This window comes from Ornithodoros turicata, chromosome 4, assembly GCF_037126465.1.
Source record: "Ornithodoros turicata isolate Travis chromosome 4, ASM3712646v1, whole genome shotgun sequence".
NCBI lineage: Eukaryota > Metazoa > Arthropoda > Arachnida > Ixodida > Argasidae > Ornithodoros > Ornithodoros turicata.
In genome coordinates, this window is record NC_088204.1 from 17,458,883 (window position 1) to 17,478,154 (window position 19,272).

General features: G+C 46.3%; 1 protein-coding gene and 3 non-coding genes across 4 annotated transcripts in view; all 4 read right to left on the reverse strand.

Annotated features, from left to right (window-relative positions):
* The window catches only part of LOC135391294 (uncharacterized), a 42,650-nt gene that overhangs the window by 14,507 nt on the left and 8,871 nt on the right, over positions 1-19,272 (reverse strand). The window contains exons 7-12 of the mRNA XM_064621506.1: positions 17,917-18,300; positions 13,787-14,076; positions 10,517-10,775; positions 8,684-9,191; positions 4,054-4,271; positions 491-757 (exon numbers count right to left, since the gene is read on the reverse strand). Coding sequence (XP_064477576.1) covers positions 491-757; positions 4,054-4,271; positions 8,684-9,191; positions 10,517-10,775; positions 13,787-14,076; positions 17,917-18,300 — 1,926 coding nt within the window. The remainder of the gene's footprint in view (positions 1-490; positions 758-4,053; positions 4,272-8,683; positions 9,192-10,516; positions 10,776-13,786; positions 14,077-17,916; positions 18,301-19,272) is intronic.
* Trnav-cac (transfer RNA valine (anticodon CAC)) lies at positions 5,539-5,611 on the reverse strand. Its single transcript has one exon. It is a non-coding gene; the product is annotated as a tRNA-Val (tRNA).
* Positions 7,589-7,661, reverse strand: Trnav-cac (transfer RNA valine (anticodon CAC)). Its single transcript has one exon. It is a non-coding gene; the product is annotated as a tRNA-Val (tRNA).
* Trnal-uag (transfer RNA leucine (anticodon UAG)) lies at positions 12,175-12,255 on the reverse strand. The gene has a single exon. It is a non-coding gene; the product is annotated as a tRNA-Leu (tRNA).

Here is a 19,272-nt window from a genome sequence, read left to right on the forward strand (position 1 = left end):
TGACAGGGGTGTAACAGCTAGGGGTGTGACATTAGAAAGTTGGGGAATTCGGGTACCGAGTATATTGAGGAAGCGCAGCGCCTTTCGTCCTTCTTGTGTGATTCGCGCTGTGCTATCTGACCATTAGGTTAGAGGTTGTATGAATGCATCCAGTGATATTCTAGCTGTATTTTTTGTTCGACTTGTGTGTTATTATACTGCGCGCAAGCCAGTGAGCAAAGGAATTCACAATCGAGACTTGAAGTTGACAACGCATCTCTCCGGCAATATGAAACCTTTCTATTTTCTAATGCTCTCGGCACTTTCATTCCGCGAGGAGAACTTGTGCACTTTAATGTCCCTTTATCTTAATTATCCTGTAGATAGGAAGACTTTAAGCTCTTCCTTGCACGAACACTTTTTGTTCTGCACATTTCCCTCTCAAAAAAACGTAGGACTGGTGCGGGAGTGTAATCACACTCACACACATGTGGCACAGTCGCAAGCTTACCAGGGGCGCACAGATTCTCCATATAGTCCACTTCTTCCGCAGTGCGAGCAAAGGCAGCCGGATTGGTCCGACGATTTTCCGAAAACAGGCGACATAAGTGGCGGGAGGACTGGTAGGTAGCCGCCCTGCAGACGAAGCTTCGCTCTCGAAGACACAGGTCTTGGCACTCGCCGCGGCGCCGGGTGGCCGGGATCTCGCGGTCTGGAGCTCCTCGCATCTCGTGGTTTAGGGTTCTCTCGAAGACCCACATCTTGCCACATGTCCGTTCTGTGGAAATCACGGTTGATCAGTTAGGTGCTGCCGCCTTCAACACTCATTGACGTAGGCACCGGGTTGTGTCAACCTGCCTACGCTGTACAGGAAGCCGAACGGACATCGCCCAGCGGTACCACTATCGTGACGACGGGTACATTGAACGTTTATAACATCGCAGGGTCGATGGCCTTTTCTGTGAAAACGTGCGAAGAATAAACCAGATCACCGAAAATTCACCGCATCGCACGGCGCACGCCAACCATTACCCCCAATGACGTCGTTCCCACCCTTCAGAGTACCGACACTGAGTTCCACATGCGAGCAGGGAAGCCATCTTGTCTTCGTTCCGCACAAGCGTCATCCCCTGTTGAGGAGCAGAGACAGCTAACATAACAATGCTCGTCCTGGGGACCGTGGGTTAGGGAAATGTGTGTGACTGTCTGTCGTGCGTATTATCTATGTATTGTCCAAGAGACCGTCCAGAGAAGGTCAAGGTGAACTCAAGGGGCTGCCAAAGTATCTACCGTAGTGAGCTTCTCACAGGATGAACAACATTTCGAAGCGCGCTCGATAGATGGCATCGTGAGCTTCGTTAGGTGACGCTAGCAGGGCGCGGAAACAAAATGGCCTCTCCTGCTCGCCCTTGGAACTCAGTGTTCCTCTCCTGAGAGTGCGGAAAGTGCACAGAGAAAACCTCCGACATCTGTTTCTTTCTTTTCTTTTTTTTTTTTTTTTTTTGTGCACGAATAATTCAGTTAAAGTCATCGTAAGGGTTTACAGGAGCTGAATTTTACTCAAATAACAATGGTCAGTTTCCTATGTCCTCCGAAATAAACGCAGGTCTTGTTGACAACTGATGGCTCGTCCAGTCTCGAGTGTCATTTATCCGGATTTATCCGAATCCGGATCGCTGGGAACGGCCATCGACGCATAAACGAAGCTCGGTCAGTGCATGGAAGAGATCCGCGTCAGGTGCCATCAACAGAGTATTAGCGTGTGATAGACTAAGGATACTGTAATAGACTATCAATCTCCTCTGCAGCATGTAGTGTAGTCTGTGAGGAAACAGATACCTCACCCTCACGACCGCCTTTTCGAACCATTTGTCTTTTAAAGTGCTGCTCTGGAATAAAAAATATATACGTATCTATTTTATTTCGTATAAAAATCAACCGCACTCAAAGACGTGGCACGCAAAATATAAATGCCATCAGTGATTCTCCAAAGATTGGTGACGTCATCGAGGGTTGGTGCACTCTAAAAACAGAACTTCACCACATAGCACGCAGTGCACCAACCAATGCCACGAATAATAGGGTTATTGCTTCTGATTCGGACAAAGAGGGGGCGTATACGTACACAAAAAGGCATATGTACCCCCTCTCTCATGGAATCAGAAGCTATAACCCTATCATTCGTGGCAATTGCTGGCACACGTTCTGTTTTTAGATTGTGTCTCTCCCCTAGCAACGGCGCGAGCGTCTCCGCTCTTCACCCAACGTTGAAAGTCTGCCAGCAGCTGTGTTGAGGAGACGGTAATCAACCATGAGGGAGGAATGTTGCCAGACGCACCGCTGATTGCGCCCCCTTATGTCGTCCATACTTCTCAAAACTAGAAATTAATTTTTATGATACTTCCACCCCGCACAGAGAAACAATGTTTTGGGAGAATTGCCCGTGGATTGCAATGCACGGAATTCGATAGTCTTCCAAGTGTACGATATTCATAGCGTAACGGTCCAGAGCCACGTAAAGGTGACCCACAGTACCACCAAACGGAGCTTAAACGTAGATTCTCTACAGAGCATTTCATGCTCTGATAAACCTCGGTATAAGCCCACACGTAGCGCCCATATCTCCTTTTCTATTGCCTCGTGCACTACTCCCTTCTGCGTTATTGTACGGTGCGACGTTCATTAAATTGTTCGCTATCTCGTTCTACGCGAAAACTTTCGTCGTACGTTTTCTGCGTTATTTTTAATCTCGTCGCATTTAGACCACCGTGCGGTTTGCGATAAAAATAGTGGCGCGGTTGCGCATTCGCCGTAGCGACCATATAACAGGCGCAGTCGAGCATGTAGAGTCCGCGCATCGGATGTACATCCGGTAGCGCGATGGCGGCACTTCCGCTTTGATTTATCTTTTTTCTTCTTCTTCTTTCGTTGACCAAGGAAGGGCTTTAAGCGGTTATTGCTCTCACAGTCTCTTTGTACGTTGATTCCATCACCTATATTCGTAATGGAGGCTGTCCTTCGTAGAAAATATGGTTTGCTTCTCGGCTCTCGAAGGTAGCGGGCTTCCAGCTGCTTTCAAATAGAGCTAATTATGCTGAAAGACAGTGTATAAGTTGAGACGCTTCTCGGAAGGCAATTGGTGTCGGGGGACAGGTAAAGAGATACAACATAGAAACGTAGAATATGGGAATAGTTGGTACATGGGTTTTGAAGGACTTAGCACAGGTGACAAAAGATAGAATAGACAAAGACATGACGGGCGCTAATACAAGATTATAACGCGAGTTTCTTGTAGATGTATAGCGACACAATAGTGTATATATAGTAACACTGGGACAAAAGTTTAAGGAACACCGTAGTGTCGCATTTCTCCATTGGAGCGACTCCCAGGTAGCAACTAGGAGTGGACACGCATACTGAGAGGTGAATGGGACAGGTGGCCACCCGTTTCTTATTCGATATCTTCCTGTGCATTGTTGACTCTATGAGATGAGCCACAGAAGATTGTGTACTCATTTTCCTAAACTTTCCCTAACCATTTATCCCGCTTGCTACCCCACTTGTTATTCGTATCTTGCCTATTTCTATCCTTGAGTCAACAACTGAGCTAACAGGCTGCCACTCCGACGAAGAAATATGCCAGTGCCGGGTTCCGTAAACTTTTGTCCCAGGCCGTACGAGTACATTTCCCACCTTATTTTACATCCTAAGCGAGAGAATTTAGCGGTGTCGAGCTTTATTTCATGTATCATTACATGTAGTTCCATTGTTCACCTTTAATTTGCAGTGCCACGACAGTAAATGTTTCAGTTCATGCCCAAAGAATTATACAAAACAAAAAGTACCTTAGGTAGGTTAGGGTAAATCTTCGGTCACACTATTAAGCAATGGACGGACCGGGTGTTTGCCCTATATAATGCTATCGCTTCAAATTCTCTCTCTCTGAGTATAGTGGACCTGTACATTATTCACACATGTCATGGAAACGTCCATGTCAATCGTCGTTCTTCAAGTTATTTGCTAGGAAGCCAAATCTATATAGCATTAACCAAAGTCAGGCACGCCGTAGCTTACCGTGAAGGCAGATCTTTTCGAAGTACGCTGTCACGGGGTTGGCGGTGAGCAGCTGTCTGTTGTCCTCTGCTGCCGTTGAAAGCCAAGATGCCGTCTGGAAGTTTCCATATTCTACGGTGAACGCCCTGCAACGATCGCCCAGACGTTGGCACTCCGTGTATGCGTCTTGAACAACGCCGACGTTAGCCCGTGTTGGAACCCGCTCTCGAGGCACATATCTGGAAGAGGTCACGCAAACAATATATGTTACAGAGCTTTCGAAAGCGCCTGTTGTGTTATAATGCTTTTGTCAGTGATTTCGGAATGCTTCTGTTCTGTATTCATGAGGCAGCGATAAGATGTATACTGCAGAGCTCTATTGTGCGTCCATCAATATTCCATTTTGCGTCGCATTATGACCGGTCGTCTCACTGTATTACGCAACATATGAGACTCCAAACTCGAGTCCGGGTATGGAACAGCACCTTTCCGAAAGAACTTATAGACGACCCGCACCCCTACGTCATTGATTACGTAACGCCGCCGCGCAAAGCATGCTGGTGGGCACTATCAGCTTTATCAGCCTATCAGCGGACACGTGTTTCCCGCTCCTTGCCCACCACAGCCAAATATAACCGCGAACCAGTCCTCTCATGACGTCACATGTTTGTAAACAGAGGGTCGTCTATACCCCTGCCACGTCTTCAATGTGCATCGAAACCAGTAGCCGTTGAACAGCGCCACCTAGCATGTACGTGTCAACTTCTCAAAGAGCATTGGATCCAGTGCTCTTTGAGAAGTTGCAACGTTGCACGGTAGGTGGCGCTACGTGCATGTTCAATGGCCGTTGGTTTCAGTCATCATTGAAGACTGCCCGTGTGACAGGGGTATCCCTTTGGTCAGGTTGCTGTACTCGTCGGTGGTGTTCCCGAAAGGATGTACAAGTGACAAAGTATTAAAGGGCGACAGGTTAATTCATTTGCTCTATCTGCTTTGTGTTCAGGGGGAGGGGGATTTTGTTGGTGGGAGAAGAGGGGAAACAGAACAGCGTGAGTGAAACGCCGCCTAGGGGTTGGAGGTTTGCCTAGGATTTTCCTCTTAGTGGATGTTCTAATTCCGTAAGGGACGAGGGGGAGTGATACTCGTATTGGCTGGCTACCGCCATGCATATTCGTATAACATGTCATTGGAATGTCTTCTCTCTTCTTTTTGTGGGGGGGGGGGGGGGGGGGGGCGATGTTCCGTTCAAGTGTAACGGTAAATGCTGGTAGCATTAATTGTAATTGGTACCTTGTTGCTGAAACACTGAGCGGGGACACTTTGCACGCGTATGTACCACAAGACAAAATAAAACGAAGTACATTAACTTTCCGTTGATCATCTCGAACGTGAAGCGTGACATCTGTCGCTGCAGGAACGATATTGCGATGTATGAAAAAAAAAAGTAGTATACAAGGGCACACGACTTCATAAAATAAACGTGCTTAAAACTGTGGGAAAAAAAATTGTTTCCGCCCGGGATCGAACCGGGGACCTTGCGCGTGTGAGGCGCACGTGATAACCACTACACCACGGAAACGCGATGACCGTGACTACTTCTTATGCCGCAGGGTTCGGGCCTTTACACGCAAAGTCTATGTTATTCCTGAGTTAGAACACTGTCAAAACTGAGCGGAAAGGGTGCACGTACAACAAGAACCTCCCAAATAGGTATGATGTCCGATAGGGGAATTGCTCTTTTCCGACCGCTTGAGGATCGTTACAAAAACGGCGACTCTAGGGCATCCCTCATCCCGAAGTAGTTGGGTGGGGTAATGGGTATTGAGGACCACATGAAGCCTTTGAATTTAGTACGTGCTTTATGGTTAAGGTTGCGTTGGCATAAACCTACATGACGGATAAAACGAAGCTACAATCCTATACTTTTCAATTCCACATTGTCTGTGAATTTCCCCGTTCATCATCATCAGTGTATTTGTTGTTGCTGTTGTGAGTGCCGCAGATTTGTCGCGGAGCACGAAACGATTGTTTTTTTAGTTAAGTCGGTGTACAGCCTTTGTTTTTCTTTTTGTCGTTATGATTCCCGCCATTTTCGAACATTTCTGCAAGAATATTCTTCGTGCAGCAGAGCATGCAAGCAACTGCAGCATGCAGCAGTATGCAAAACGTGTTTCCGCCCGGGGACCTTGCGCGTGTGAGGCGCACGTGATAACCGCTACACCACGGAAACACGACGACTGCCGCTCATTCTTATTCCACGGAGTCTGAGTCTCCGCACACAAAGTCGATGTGATTCCATAATTAGAACTCTGCAAACCTGAGCTGAAAGATCACGCCCATAACACAAACCTCCCGAATATACCATCCGATAGGGGAATGGACCTTTTTCTCAACGCTTCTGTCTGTGCATGCTCTGTGACCCTGACGGCGCCAGGGAGGGTTCCCTACATATTCAACAGATGGCGCCAAGGCGGCACCGGCGGTGTTTAGGCGCGCGCCGAACGTGTTTCGCTGGACAGCCGCTAGGATACGAAGGTCGTTACCGTTGAGGGTCGTTACAAAAACAGCGACTGTAGGGCATCCCTCATCCCTAAGTAGTTGGATGTGGTATTGCGGAACGTACGGAGTGATTGGTAGCAAAGCTACGTCAGACAACCTAGACTAGTGTCAGGATAATCGTGTTCCTTTGCATTTGGTACGTGCTTTGTGGTCATCGAAGGTTAAGGTTGCCAGCTAAAACGAAGCTACATTCCTTCCTATGCTACTTCTACTGCTTTCTACTTTCTCTATGCCTACTTTTATTGAGTGATCGATTGATTTATTTAGAATACTGTTGGCCTAAGAGGCCGTTACAGGAGTGAAGACAAAACAAACAATACACAGCATGTGCTTAAATACAGAGCAAAATGAAATGTACAATACCCAGATAAATGTATGAATTAAAAGCAATTATCTTAACAAGGAGGAGGTAAGGTCAAAAATGCATCTAAATTAGTTGAACATACACATTGTTAGGGAGAGAATTCCATTGACGTGACATGTATGGGAAAAATGAATGCATGAACTTATCACTCATGGTAGGGGACCGAGAGACACGGAACAAGAAGGACGGATGACAAATTCTCAGACTCAGCCTAGCTGAGTCTGAGAATTTGTTTCGTCCTCCTTGTTCCGTGTCTCTCGGTCCCCTACCATGACTCTATACCAGCTTGCCTGCACCCTCTCCCTTCTTCCCATGTACTTATCAGTTCGACATTTCTCAAGTTTAATAGCTTTACAATGTCTAATACGTGATTCTGTTAAGCTAGAGGATGTAACACATTCGCTTGAATCAATGACTAAGTGACCGTTGATTATTAGCCAGAAAATTTTAAACTTCAGTAGCAAACTAACGAAAAACTTCTGTAAACTTTGCCACTGTGACTTTCCATAACTGCCTTGACGCGGAGACGTTGCTTGTGGTAGAGACGCAATGCGTTTGACGACCATGCTAAAAAAAGGACCATATAAAGACACAGCACCAAAAATAAAGATACATCCAGCTGTGCACAAAATGTGTTTCCGCCCGGGATCGAACCGGGGACCTTGCGCGTGTGAGGCGCACGTGATAACCACTACACCACGGAAACTCGCTCCTGTTCGATTTATGTTGGGCGCCGCAGTACAGAGGCGCCCCGCACAACGCATATTCTGTTCGTAAGAAAAAAACAGAAAAAGGACATACGCGTATCTAACGCACATTTTATCCATGGCTTGGTTCGTCGCCCCATCGGTCGATACATTGCTGTTCCACCCCAGACAAACTTTCATGGTTATCATAGCGATTGACGCATAGCTGTATTCAAGAAGAAACAAGGAATAACTCTAATGCAGCGTTTTATTTGAGGGGAATCGTGGGGGACATGTATTCTGCTGGCAACGCAATCGGCATCACGGGGAATATTTCGAAACGTAAAAATAATATTAATGCTATAACTATCACTATTAGTATTATTAATATCCGTAAGATAGTTCCCAATGAGGATTGAACCTGCGCATCACGGAAAAAACGTATTCAGCCCTTTCGGCATTTTTTCTTCCTTTTTACAAGTTATGATAAGAATCATGATAATCGTTAATGTGCCTGCTTGGTGTCCAGAGTGTATAAGTACGTTTTGAGGAAGTTTCGTCCAATCCTTACTTTATGATCCCGTTGTGTTTGTAACTTGATAGACACGGACAGACGCACACCAGCAACTTGCAGGAGCAATGATGTTAGCGACTGCCGCAACCCTTTCTTCGCCCTTTACGTTGAACTAATTTTTAAAATTCCAGCTCAGCGGTGACGTGCGAATATTATTTCTCAAAATTTATCACCCAAACGACACCGAAGCACCTGAACACAAAAACACATAGAACACCAAAGAAAACAAAAGAGTCCGCGCAAAGCATACGGACAACTACGCGCGTATAATGACGTTAATTTCACATCTGCGGAATATCCTTCTTATATCATCGTTTTGTTTGTACCTCCCTCTCGTATCGTATCCGTTTGGAAGTCAGCCGATAAGCTCCTTGGGGGTTTTTCGCTCCCAACCGCCGACGTTTCTTGCATAACGCAAGCCCATTTTCTAAGCCTAAAGACGTAACAGGGCCATAGCTTCATCCTCACCTCAAGTCATGTCCAAGTGTCTTCTCATAAGTGTACTGATCGAAGCGGCAAAACGGCGGCGGGTACGGTGGCAGCGGCGGGGCCGGAGGACCTGGTTGTGGTCCTCCCGTGGGTACCGGTGGGGGAAATGGACCAGGCCCTGGTGCTGGACCCGGCTGGAACGTCGGGAAAGGTTGCAACTGTGGCGGTGGTGGTGGTGGACGGGTGGCCGATATCCCGTTAGCCCTTCCGTCGTCCCCCAAGTGGCAGTCCTTCTCTCCATAGAGAGCCCTGCTGCGAAATTCCAGGACAACGGGAGCCACACTCTGTCGACTGTCCGCGGACAGGAGGCATTGAGGTGGTCCAAGTGTGCCGTGCTCGATGTACGTGTAAGATCGACAGTTGAAGTCTGGTTCCCGGTTGCATTCCATCTCGCACTGGAACGTGGAGCTGACGCCGTGGACCACACGTGTAATGTGTGTCATGTAAACATCTCGCTGAATCGGGGCGTAGAGGCACGGGCCGGTGTCTGCGGAACGGAATTGCATTCCGATTAGGAGTAGTGTCACCTTTATGTACAGGGTTCGCCAAGATAAACTTCGGGGTTTGTAACGGAGATAAAACAAGTAGAAGCAGTGTCGGGAAGCTAAAGTCGATGTTAGAGGACATATTATGCCCCAAAATTTTATGTCGATACTGTGTCACCTTGTCCACTTGGTCCGTTTCTCTGCGGATAAATCGTGAAAATTAAAAAAACCGCCGCTGCCTAACATTTCCAATCGGCTGTAGCTGTGTTTCAGCTCCTTCCGTCAGATGGCGAAACGGTCGAACGCGGCTTTACAGACGATATCGAAACCAAGTGAACAAGTGGAACTGAATGCAGAGGACTGCTGTGCGAAGTCGTCTGCAACGCCGCGTTCGACCGTGTCGCCATCTGACGGAAGGAGCTGAAACACATTTATAGCCGATTGGAAATGTTAGGCAGCGGCGGATTTTAATCGTCGCGATTTATCCGCAGAGAAACGGCCCAAGTGGCAATATCGACATAAAATTTTTAGGCATAATACGTCCTCTAACATCTACTTTAGCTTATCGACACTGTTCCTATTTGTTTCATCTTTGTTACAAACCCCGAAGTTGATCATGGCGAACCCTGTATATCTCCATGCAGAGCTGCAACCTACTAAGAACCGTTAACACGACTGTGGGTCTGCTGTGCTGCATGGTATTTGGAGTAGCAGGATAATAATGTAACCAGTACACAGGCAGGCGTATTATGTTGTATGTTCTTGTATGCATGTCCTGCTGCTTCAATCACCGTTGACATCAAACTTCTCAATTAAGAATCACATGGCTCAAAATGGGTTTTGATAAAAAGGACTAAACGCGAATACAAAATGCACCATTGTTGAAGGCATTTGTCTTCTGTTTAGATGCTTCCGAAAATTCTTGGGTACAAATAATTTTAAAAAGAGGTAAGAGAGGTCCTCTTCTCTCATCCCTATTGATGCGCACCACTAAATAGGAACATTTCTAATATATGCACCATGCTTTGACAAAATTATATTTAGTATTTTCGAATCAATCAGAATATAGATAAACAGTGAAAATGCAGACAAGCCGCGTTCAAAGACCGCGGTATAATAGCTATAGGATATATAGTGGCTTTGGGATATAATACATGAGTAAGTCTTTTAATTTTCAATATAATGTTCCCCACCGTAGCCCTCATATCTTTTCACATAATAGAATAAATTTATCTTCAGCAGCCGCGCTACGTATTCTTAAATCACTATCTGACCCGATCTGAATAACCGGTTACTTCTGTGCCGAACGGTAAGGAACTGTACTCACTGACGGTGCATTGGTTCTCCAGGTAATAGACACCTCGCCCATAAATGAGCCGAGCGAACCTCGAGTTACGGTCTTCCGAGTAGAGTCTGCACTCTTGCAGGTTCATGTCAAAGCTGGCCGCTGCGCAAGGGAACCGCAGTTCTTCGATGCAGCGCCGTTCGCAGTCGTGCAGCGTGATGAACCTGCTGACGTCACGGGGACTGACGCCTCGTAGCTCCTGGTCCACCATCCTTTCAATCGTCCACAGCTTACGACATGCCTTTGCCGCTGTCCATGTAAGTGAAAGTAGCACATATTCAGTCTCTGGTAAGACGCACTTCAGAAAGCAGAAAACTCGTCACGATCCATGTATACATGCCACGTACAGGGCCGGCGATAGGGGGGGAGTAAGGCGACCGCCTTAAGCCCCGCGCTTGCATAGGCCCCGCGCACGAAGCCCTCAACCAGGGATTACTTATATATATATATATCAAGTATTCACTTAATCGTGTGAAACAGGCCCCGCGATGTGCCTTTGCCTCAGGCCCCGCACACCCCTAGCACCGGCCCTGGCCACGTAATACATACTCCTTTACGTTGCGAGAGAGCTCCATTCCTTTTTCACACTATCGTGAACGTGTCAGCGTGGAGAAAATACTAGGGCTCCTATAGGTGAGCCGCGGAAACAATTACTCTGGGCCTCGAACTTTCCAAGCTTCGTGTATTTATGTTTCAAATCTATCTATAACTGACTCACTTACTACCGGGTGCCATCTTAATGTTCGCTTTAAAGAACAACAACAACTTTATTTTCGGCCTTGGAGAGTGGGGAATTTGGAAAGAATTTGCGAATGCAGATATTGAAATATCGTTCTTGACTGTAGATCCCATATGACTTCGATCCTTAATGGTGGGGCTAATTATTTCATTCCCCACATCACCACCAGCAACAGGGTACAGTGTCGCCCCTGGCGGTGAAACTGTAGATTTTTTTACAACTTATTCGAGAGGAGCTATACTTTGGGAAAGTACGAAGCGACAGGAAGCAAAAACAACTAATGTTTTGTAACTAATGTTTTGTAACAACTAATGTAATGTAATGTTTTCTTGTTTTATTATTATTATTATTATTATTATTATTATTATTATTATTATTATTCCGTGTTAGGCGCTGTGAAGGAACTGTGACTATGAGCTGCGTACAGTGTAGGACAGATGGTGGAGGCGTGACAGCAAGAAGGAGGGGGAGACAAGGGGGCTAGTATGCGCCTGGGCAGACTTCAGGGGGAACTGTGCTGACATCCGTCTGGAAGGCCCAATCCACAAGCAATTTTAAGTGCTCATTCCGGGAATTTTCTTTTTATGATTGATTTCACCGACCGCGTACAATATCTTCCGGCGTACGTAACATCCTTGCTTCCGGTAAATACCGAAGGCCCTATGACCGACATGTATGCAACAGAGTATCCGTCAATATGAACACTCGGGAAAACTGTTCCCGATAAGGCGAATAAACACACAACTTTAATTTGGAGACAATAAATGGCATGTTTGGTCGCCGTAGGCGATAACTTTACCATCCAATGAATATATAAACAACAAGAGATTATAAAAAAAAAGTACTATCATTGTACAATTGGAATGCCTAATCCGTATGTAAATCTAATAAAACGCGCGTTTGGCAGCGGTGGGATTCGAACCCACGCCCTTAACGGACTGGTGCCTAAAACCAGCGCCTTAGACCACTCGGCCACGCTACCTCGATGCAGAGGCGCTCTATATCGGAATATGAGACACAGCTGTCATTGTGTGGCGTACATTATGACGTCACATAATATTGACGTCACCGAGTGATTCTGGACGTGATTCTGTTCCGCGCTGAAACGTGTGTTCGCCCAACCGAACACTGTGAGCCGCCTCTTCGCAGCGCTTGCCACCTCATTCTCGCTAACGATTTCTCGAGAAAAAAAAAAAGGAATTGAACATTGGAAACCACGAGAGTCTCGTCCCCTATTGTACACACATAGCCACTGCATGACTGTGATAGCCACTAATTTTGTGAATTCTGCTACGCCAAATGTAGTTGTATCTTGGCACTTATCACACGCAGCCGCAGGAGATACGGTTTTGGAAGCCTTCCAACGAAGCTCCCTGGTGCCAACGTACTGGTTTCTATTTCCTCTTCTTTCGCGTCCGATGACGTCATAAATGCCGCATATACTTTCTCCCCTTGTTCAGCCATTGTAATAAAAGCGTCGGAGGGGATTTCTTTCCCCGCCAGCGGACCCTTCAAATCGATATGTATGTCTGTGCGCTTTGGTGGAACGAGCTCGACTAACGAACATATACGCGTGGAGTTCCGCCCCTATGCGACTCGTATCCCTCAATACGCGTGATATACTGCGTGAATAAAAAAAGGGGAAAAAGAAACTGGTAATAATACCAACGGACCGCGCACGATGCATGTAATATCACAAAACTGGATGCGTGCCGTGACTGCCGTATCCTAGCAGCTGAAGCAGAATCGAATGCTGCGAGTAATTCAGCCATAAAGAAAAACAAAACAGTCCAATTTTTGTCTACAATAGTCATCTACCCGAGAAACGTCATCATGACGTTGGTAGACAGACTGAAACCGAAACAAATCAGAAGGGGAGGGCAGGGTTCCACGAATGGGCACTTGTTCGCTGCCCCCTTTAGAGAGAAAGGTAGGACCGAAGGTCGCGTCCCTTTCAGGGACCATCGTAATCCCCTCAAGACCGTGGCTTTCGGGCGCGACCTTGTTCACCCCTTAGCTTTGAGCGTAGTTCAACTCTACCGAATTGGTGGCGCTGTCGAACACTATGACGTCGTTTGTTTACAAACAGGGAGAGGTCTATTGGTTTGACAGCAGAAGGCCTAAAGCCAATACCCACCGCGGCGGAGCCTGCGTGCTGTCGACGGTACTCCTGGGTACTACAGATCTTCACGACGGTGCATGGCAGGTGTCAATATTTACAGGCGGTATTCATTTAAAAACGTCGTATGATTCAACACAACTTTTACAAATTTCGTTTCGTACGATAGTACGTGCAGAAACTGTAGCACACTTCGATCAGAATGCATAGAGACCGAGTTCGCACGTATGCGACACCCTTTGGACATCGGGATGTTGAACGATAAATAGCCTGATAACGTGATAGCTGGATATTAGATAGCACTAAATAGCTTGGACAACAGATAGGCAACTTGGTGCGATCCCTTGTTCGCTACCACCCGGCGCCGGCTCCGCTGACGTGTTAGGTCGGGAACGCCGCACCCATATTTACCAGGCACGCAGATTCCTTCGAAGTAACTCTTTCCAGGGCTGGGCCTCAGATGAGCAGGTACGGGACCTCCATAGTAGCCGGCGATGTAGCATTCGTGGCGCCGATAGTCGATGGTGAATGAACGGCAGTCGTCACGTTGTTCGCAGCGCAGGACACATTCTTTCGTCATGCCGTCCGCTGGGGCTGTCAGCAGGACAGGTCCTGGTCGTGTGGGCGATTCGAAGCCAGACACGCGGGCGAATGTCAGCTTGTCGCCGGCGCTGCACTGTCGAGCTGTAATTAACAAGTTTATTCGTGAAATATAGCCTGTATCTTTCGAATCGACATGAACCGTGATGACATCTTGTGGCAATATCCGCGAGCATCTACAGGTCGTACTCGACTTTTGAAACCAATTGATTCGAAACCAATTTTTGGTTTTCCCGTTGCTCGAAAAATTAGGGCTGTGCGAATAATCATTTTCAGACCGAAGCGAGTACGTCGCTGCTAATAGAAATATAATCGCAGCAAATTCAAAGCGAATCGTAAAACCAAACCAAACGCATATAAGCACATTCAGACACAGTAGAGCATGCATTTTGATTGCGCGTTGCGACACTTCTTTTCTTTTCCTTATTGTTATTTTTTTTTTCGTTGCAGTGCTGAACTCAATCTCTCCATATTATTTCATCTACTTCTCAACTTATCAGCATACGTAGAGCATCGCTCACTTTGTTTTATACAGGGTGTCCCAGAAAACGTGTCATTGAATTATAATAAAAAAAACTACGCCACCTAGAATCATGCGGTCAACAGCATTTGCTCTTATTAGGTTTTTGCCACCTCCTAATGTGGATGTCATGTATTCCAAGTTTAATTATGTAGATATTTGCGAATTGAACTCGGAAATTTGCCAAGTAAAGGTCACTTTTTTACCCCACAAATATGAAGAGCGTGCCGAATTCACTCAAATTCACGATAATTCACAGTGATATTCACGAGCTATCCCATCGGAAAAAATAGCCGAATATCATGCTTTTCGGAGCACCGCACAATAGCGCGCGATGACTTTTTGAGCACAATCGCTCTCAGTGCGACAAAAGGAGGTTCCGAAGCCGAGGAGGAGTAGCAAGCCGGCACTTGCCTGGCTGACATCTCCTTTGTGTGAATAAACATATACCCCCCCCCCCCCCCGAAGCCAGCCCACAGAGTGATAGTAGAAAAAGTAACAGTTCCTAAAATTGGGAGAGGGAAAGCATTATTCCAGCGAAAGTCGGTCGTGATAAGCCGTGCCTGTTTTATCTCTTTCTGCGATGTCGGGGAGGGCTGGGTTTCCAACCTCCTTTCGTCGGACTGACAAAGATTGCGCGGAAAAATTCCTCGTGCGCTATTCTGTGCGACCTCCGTATAGAGCATGGTGTTCAGCTATTTTTTCCGATGGGACAGCTCCTGAATATCCCCCTCAACTATCATTAATTTGACTAAATTAGACACGCTCTTCACACTGGTGGGGTAAAAAAGTAACCTTTACTAGGCAAATTTCCGACTTAAGCTCGCAAAGATTGACATAATTAAACTTACGTTACACGACATTAACATGAGGAGGTGGCAAAAACCCAGTAAGAACAAATGCCATTGACCGCATGACTCTAGGTGGTGTAGTTTTTTTATTATAATTCAATGACACGTTTTCTGGGACACCCTGTATATCCTCTCTTCAAGCTCTTTGGGCACTAGATGTGCAGCTTCGGAACAGTTCGAATATAACCTGTATGAGAGCAGTTTCGACTCGAATTTCGGATATAGAATTCCGTTTTCGATTCGGAATCCGAATCGAATACACAGTTATTGGCTTCGGTATTCGAAAATCCGGATATTGCAGAGCCCTACTACTTTCGCCCACTCGCGAAAAACTATCATATATATCTGTCATCTATCATGCATATCATATCATCTATGATATACAGGGTTCGCCAAGATAAACTTCGGGGTTTGTAACGGAGATAAAACAAATAAGAACAGTGTCGGAAAGCGAAAGTAGATGTTAGAGGACGTATTATGCCCCAAAATTTTATGTCGATACTGCCATTTGGTCCGTTTCTCTGCGGATAAATCGTGAAAATTAGAAAACCGCCGCTGCATAATCGGCTATACCTGTGTTTCAGCTCATTTCCGTCAGATGGCGAAACGGTCGAAAGCGGCGTTGCAGACGACATCGAAACAAAGTGAAGAAGTGGAACTGAATGCAGAGTCGGTACTCTGCAACGCCGCGTTCGACCGTTTCGCCATCCGACGGAAAGAAGCTTAAACACAGGTATAGCCGTTTAGGCAGCGGCGGTTTTTTAATTTTCACGATTTATCCGCAGGGAAACGGACCAAATGGCAGTATCGATATAAAATTGTGGGGCATGATACGTTCTCTAACATCTACTTTCGCTTTCCGACACTGTTCTTATTTGTTTTATCTTCGTTACAAACCCCGAAGTTTATCTTGGCGAACCCTGTATATCATATATCATATCACCTATTATATATATCATATCATATATCATATTATTTATCATATATATAATATGTCATATTATCTGATATATATATCATATCTAACTTATCATATAAGCTTTGTAACCTGCTGCAGTATGAGCTGAAATGGTTGTTGTTTGTGTGGTTCTTCTCCGATAAGCGACACAGAGGTGCATACATTTAGACTGCGTAAGTGTTCTAAGACAAAAGAAGGAGAGAAAAAAAGAAAAAAAAACAGGCTCACGGGAACTCCTACCGGGGACAATACGGACATACATAGCGTGTACCCTGTTTCCTGCTCTATCACGGTCGCCTCAAACTTTTAGCCTACAAGCTTACAAAGGTTCTCTGCCATGTGTCCATAATCTTTTTTTTTTCGATAGCGGCAATACTGAGTATCTCGGAGGACACTGCGTTGCTCCTTCCGGGAACAAAAATTATTTCGTCTGAAGTAACCGGGATAATAAGGACTCCGTTTAATACTCGCATTAGCAACCATGCAGTCTGACGGTTATACTGCATAGAGATACCGCATGCATCCTATTTCAGCTCATGGTGGAGCACTGTACATTGCACGTAAAACCCCTTCTGGGCATATTATGTAAAGGAGCGTCGCTGGCAGGGTCGCGTTCAGAAATGTGGCGTGTCAGGTCCTATATAGTAACGCCTAAGGACTACATCGCAACTCTAATCATCCGCGACCGTCTCGCAGTGAAGAATCGATTAGTTGTTCCCTGTGTTGCGCGCCGTCCCCGATGAAATTGCTTTCTGGCGTGATCGGACTGGCATGTACAATCGTCCAGGATTATTAAGTGACCATCATTTTCAATGCGCAGACGCAAATGAGATTCCATGCACACGTATGCCTGACATGCATCACAGTGGCTATCTTGCAAAAGATAAGAAGTGCACGGTGGTTCGTGTCATCACCAGAACCCGTTGTATGACAAACACACGTCGCCTTTCTGAAGAAACATTCACAACAGATAAGTGCATCGTTGATGGAAAAGCGGAACCGTTTCGTCAGTACCCCGTCTCTCACGACCAGGGCTTGCTTGCTGCGCAATTTCCTCGAATATAACTTGGAAAATTCGACGGCAAGTGGGCTGTGAAATAAACGATACCGTTACCTTGACGATGACACATAAGGAACAGGATTCACCCCGCTGGAGAGGAAGAAGAGCAAGCGGGAAAGCGTCAATTGCGTTTTTTTCTTTCTTTTTTTTTTTTAACTATCGATCATAAATAGCGAACGACGCGACAGCTTACTCTTGTTCCTTTTGTCTTAGTGTCAAGGTTTCGCGAGGAGGATTTTTTGCACCTTAGTATCCCTTTAACAAGCCACGTTGCTAAATATCGTTCTTGCGGTGAATACCATCCAATGGGCTTGTTCAGATGGTAGACAATTATACGGTATGACCACGTTCCGTAACCGTGCTCTCCTACACCATGCACACGTGCACACCAACACCCAGTGAGCTAAACCCCATTCCGAGCCTTCATTCTAATCTTCCGTCCATGCACCTGGCACGATGCTAAGGACGAGAAGGACATTCTTACGTGAACTCCCTTGAAGCTGTAACGAAGTCCGTGGACCAGACGCCACATTACCTGTTGGCGGGAACAGGGTCGGTGTCTGGGCCGTCTGAGCAGTGGGAAACGTCGGCGGCAAGCTACCAGGTGTCTGCCCTGTCGATGCGGTCCCGCCAGAGGTCGTACCGTCCGTTGTTCCGGCGCCATCTTTGCAGGAGCGCTCGTAGAACAGTATACCAGGGCGGGAGTTTGTGTTACCGGGACCTGCGCTGATGCGGTCCTCCCCACTGATGAAGCACTGTCCGTTGCTGGGATAGTAAGCGAAGGAACGGCAGTTGAAGTTCGGGTATGTAGTGCAGAAGGAGTCGCAGGACTGTTCAGACACTATGCCTGTCATCTGGACGACGTCCGTGTAAACGGGATACGCGTCCGCGGTTTTCTCGTACGGACACGTTGGCGACACTGCAAAGTTCAGATGAAGAGAATGGTGGTAAGCTCTGTACACGGCCTGACAGTGGGCCAGCAGGCAGGATGTATATGCGAATGACACTGATGAAGGTGAAATTGATTTTAGCTGAGCCATGACACGTACTGATAGTACTGGACAGATCATAAATTTGCGTTTAACAAATATGCATTAAAAAGAGAGAAAAACGGAGAACGAGTGGACGAAGAAAGTACCAAAAACACGGCTTCGGCTGTGCCTTCGTTTGTGTGTGTGTGTGTCTTGAAATTATTCTCTTGCGTTCTGCAGAATACAACGGTCCCGTGTCGTTATCATATGTGCACATGTGTGTGGTGTGCTTGCTATAGAATATTATGCCCTAAAATTTCTGCAGTTCTTTCCATGCGAGTTTAGGCATCGCTCAAGCTGAAGAACTTTTCTCCCTTTTTTTTTTTTTTTGTTCTTCCCATTGTATCAACACATAAAATAGATTAGAATTCGCAAGGTTGGTCCTCCGAAAGTAAGTTTCATGATGTGCCTTATGTGAAGATCTACACACACTTGTACTCTATGACGGCAAACCTGAGCGGGGCAAAAACACATAGACGACACAACACAACAGCTCTACCTGTTTTTGCCCCGCTCAGGTCTGCCGTTATGGAGTTCATCTACAAGCTGGCCTGTGTCTCCACAGGAACAGTGATGGTGAATAGCTAGGGACTATCAAGTACGATATCTAAGAAGAAAATTTACGAACACGAGGGATGCTGCCTTGGCGGCACTTGTGAAATTTGTCCAGGGCTGTGGGATGGATACAACCTTCTAGCATCCTGTGTGCATGATCTTGGGTAATTGTGAATAGTGTTTAATTGTGGACTTCTAGTGAACATGTGGATAGTGGACTTCTGAACAGTGAATAGCGAACTTGAGAGTAGAGGACCTGGGAAGTAGTTTTGGGGGGTGGGGTGGGGTGATAATTTTTGTTAGGA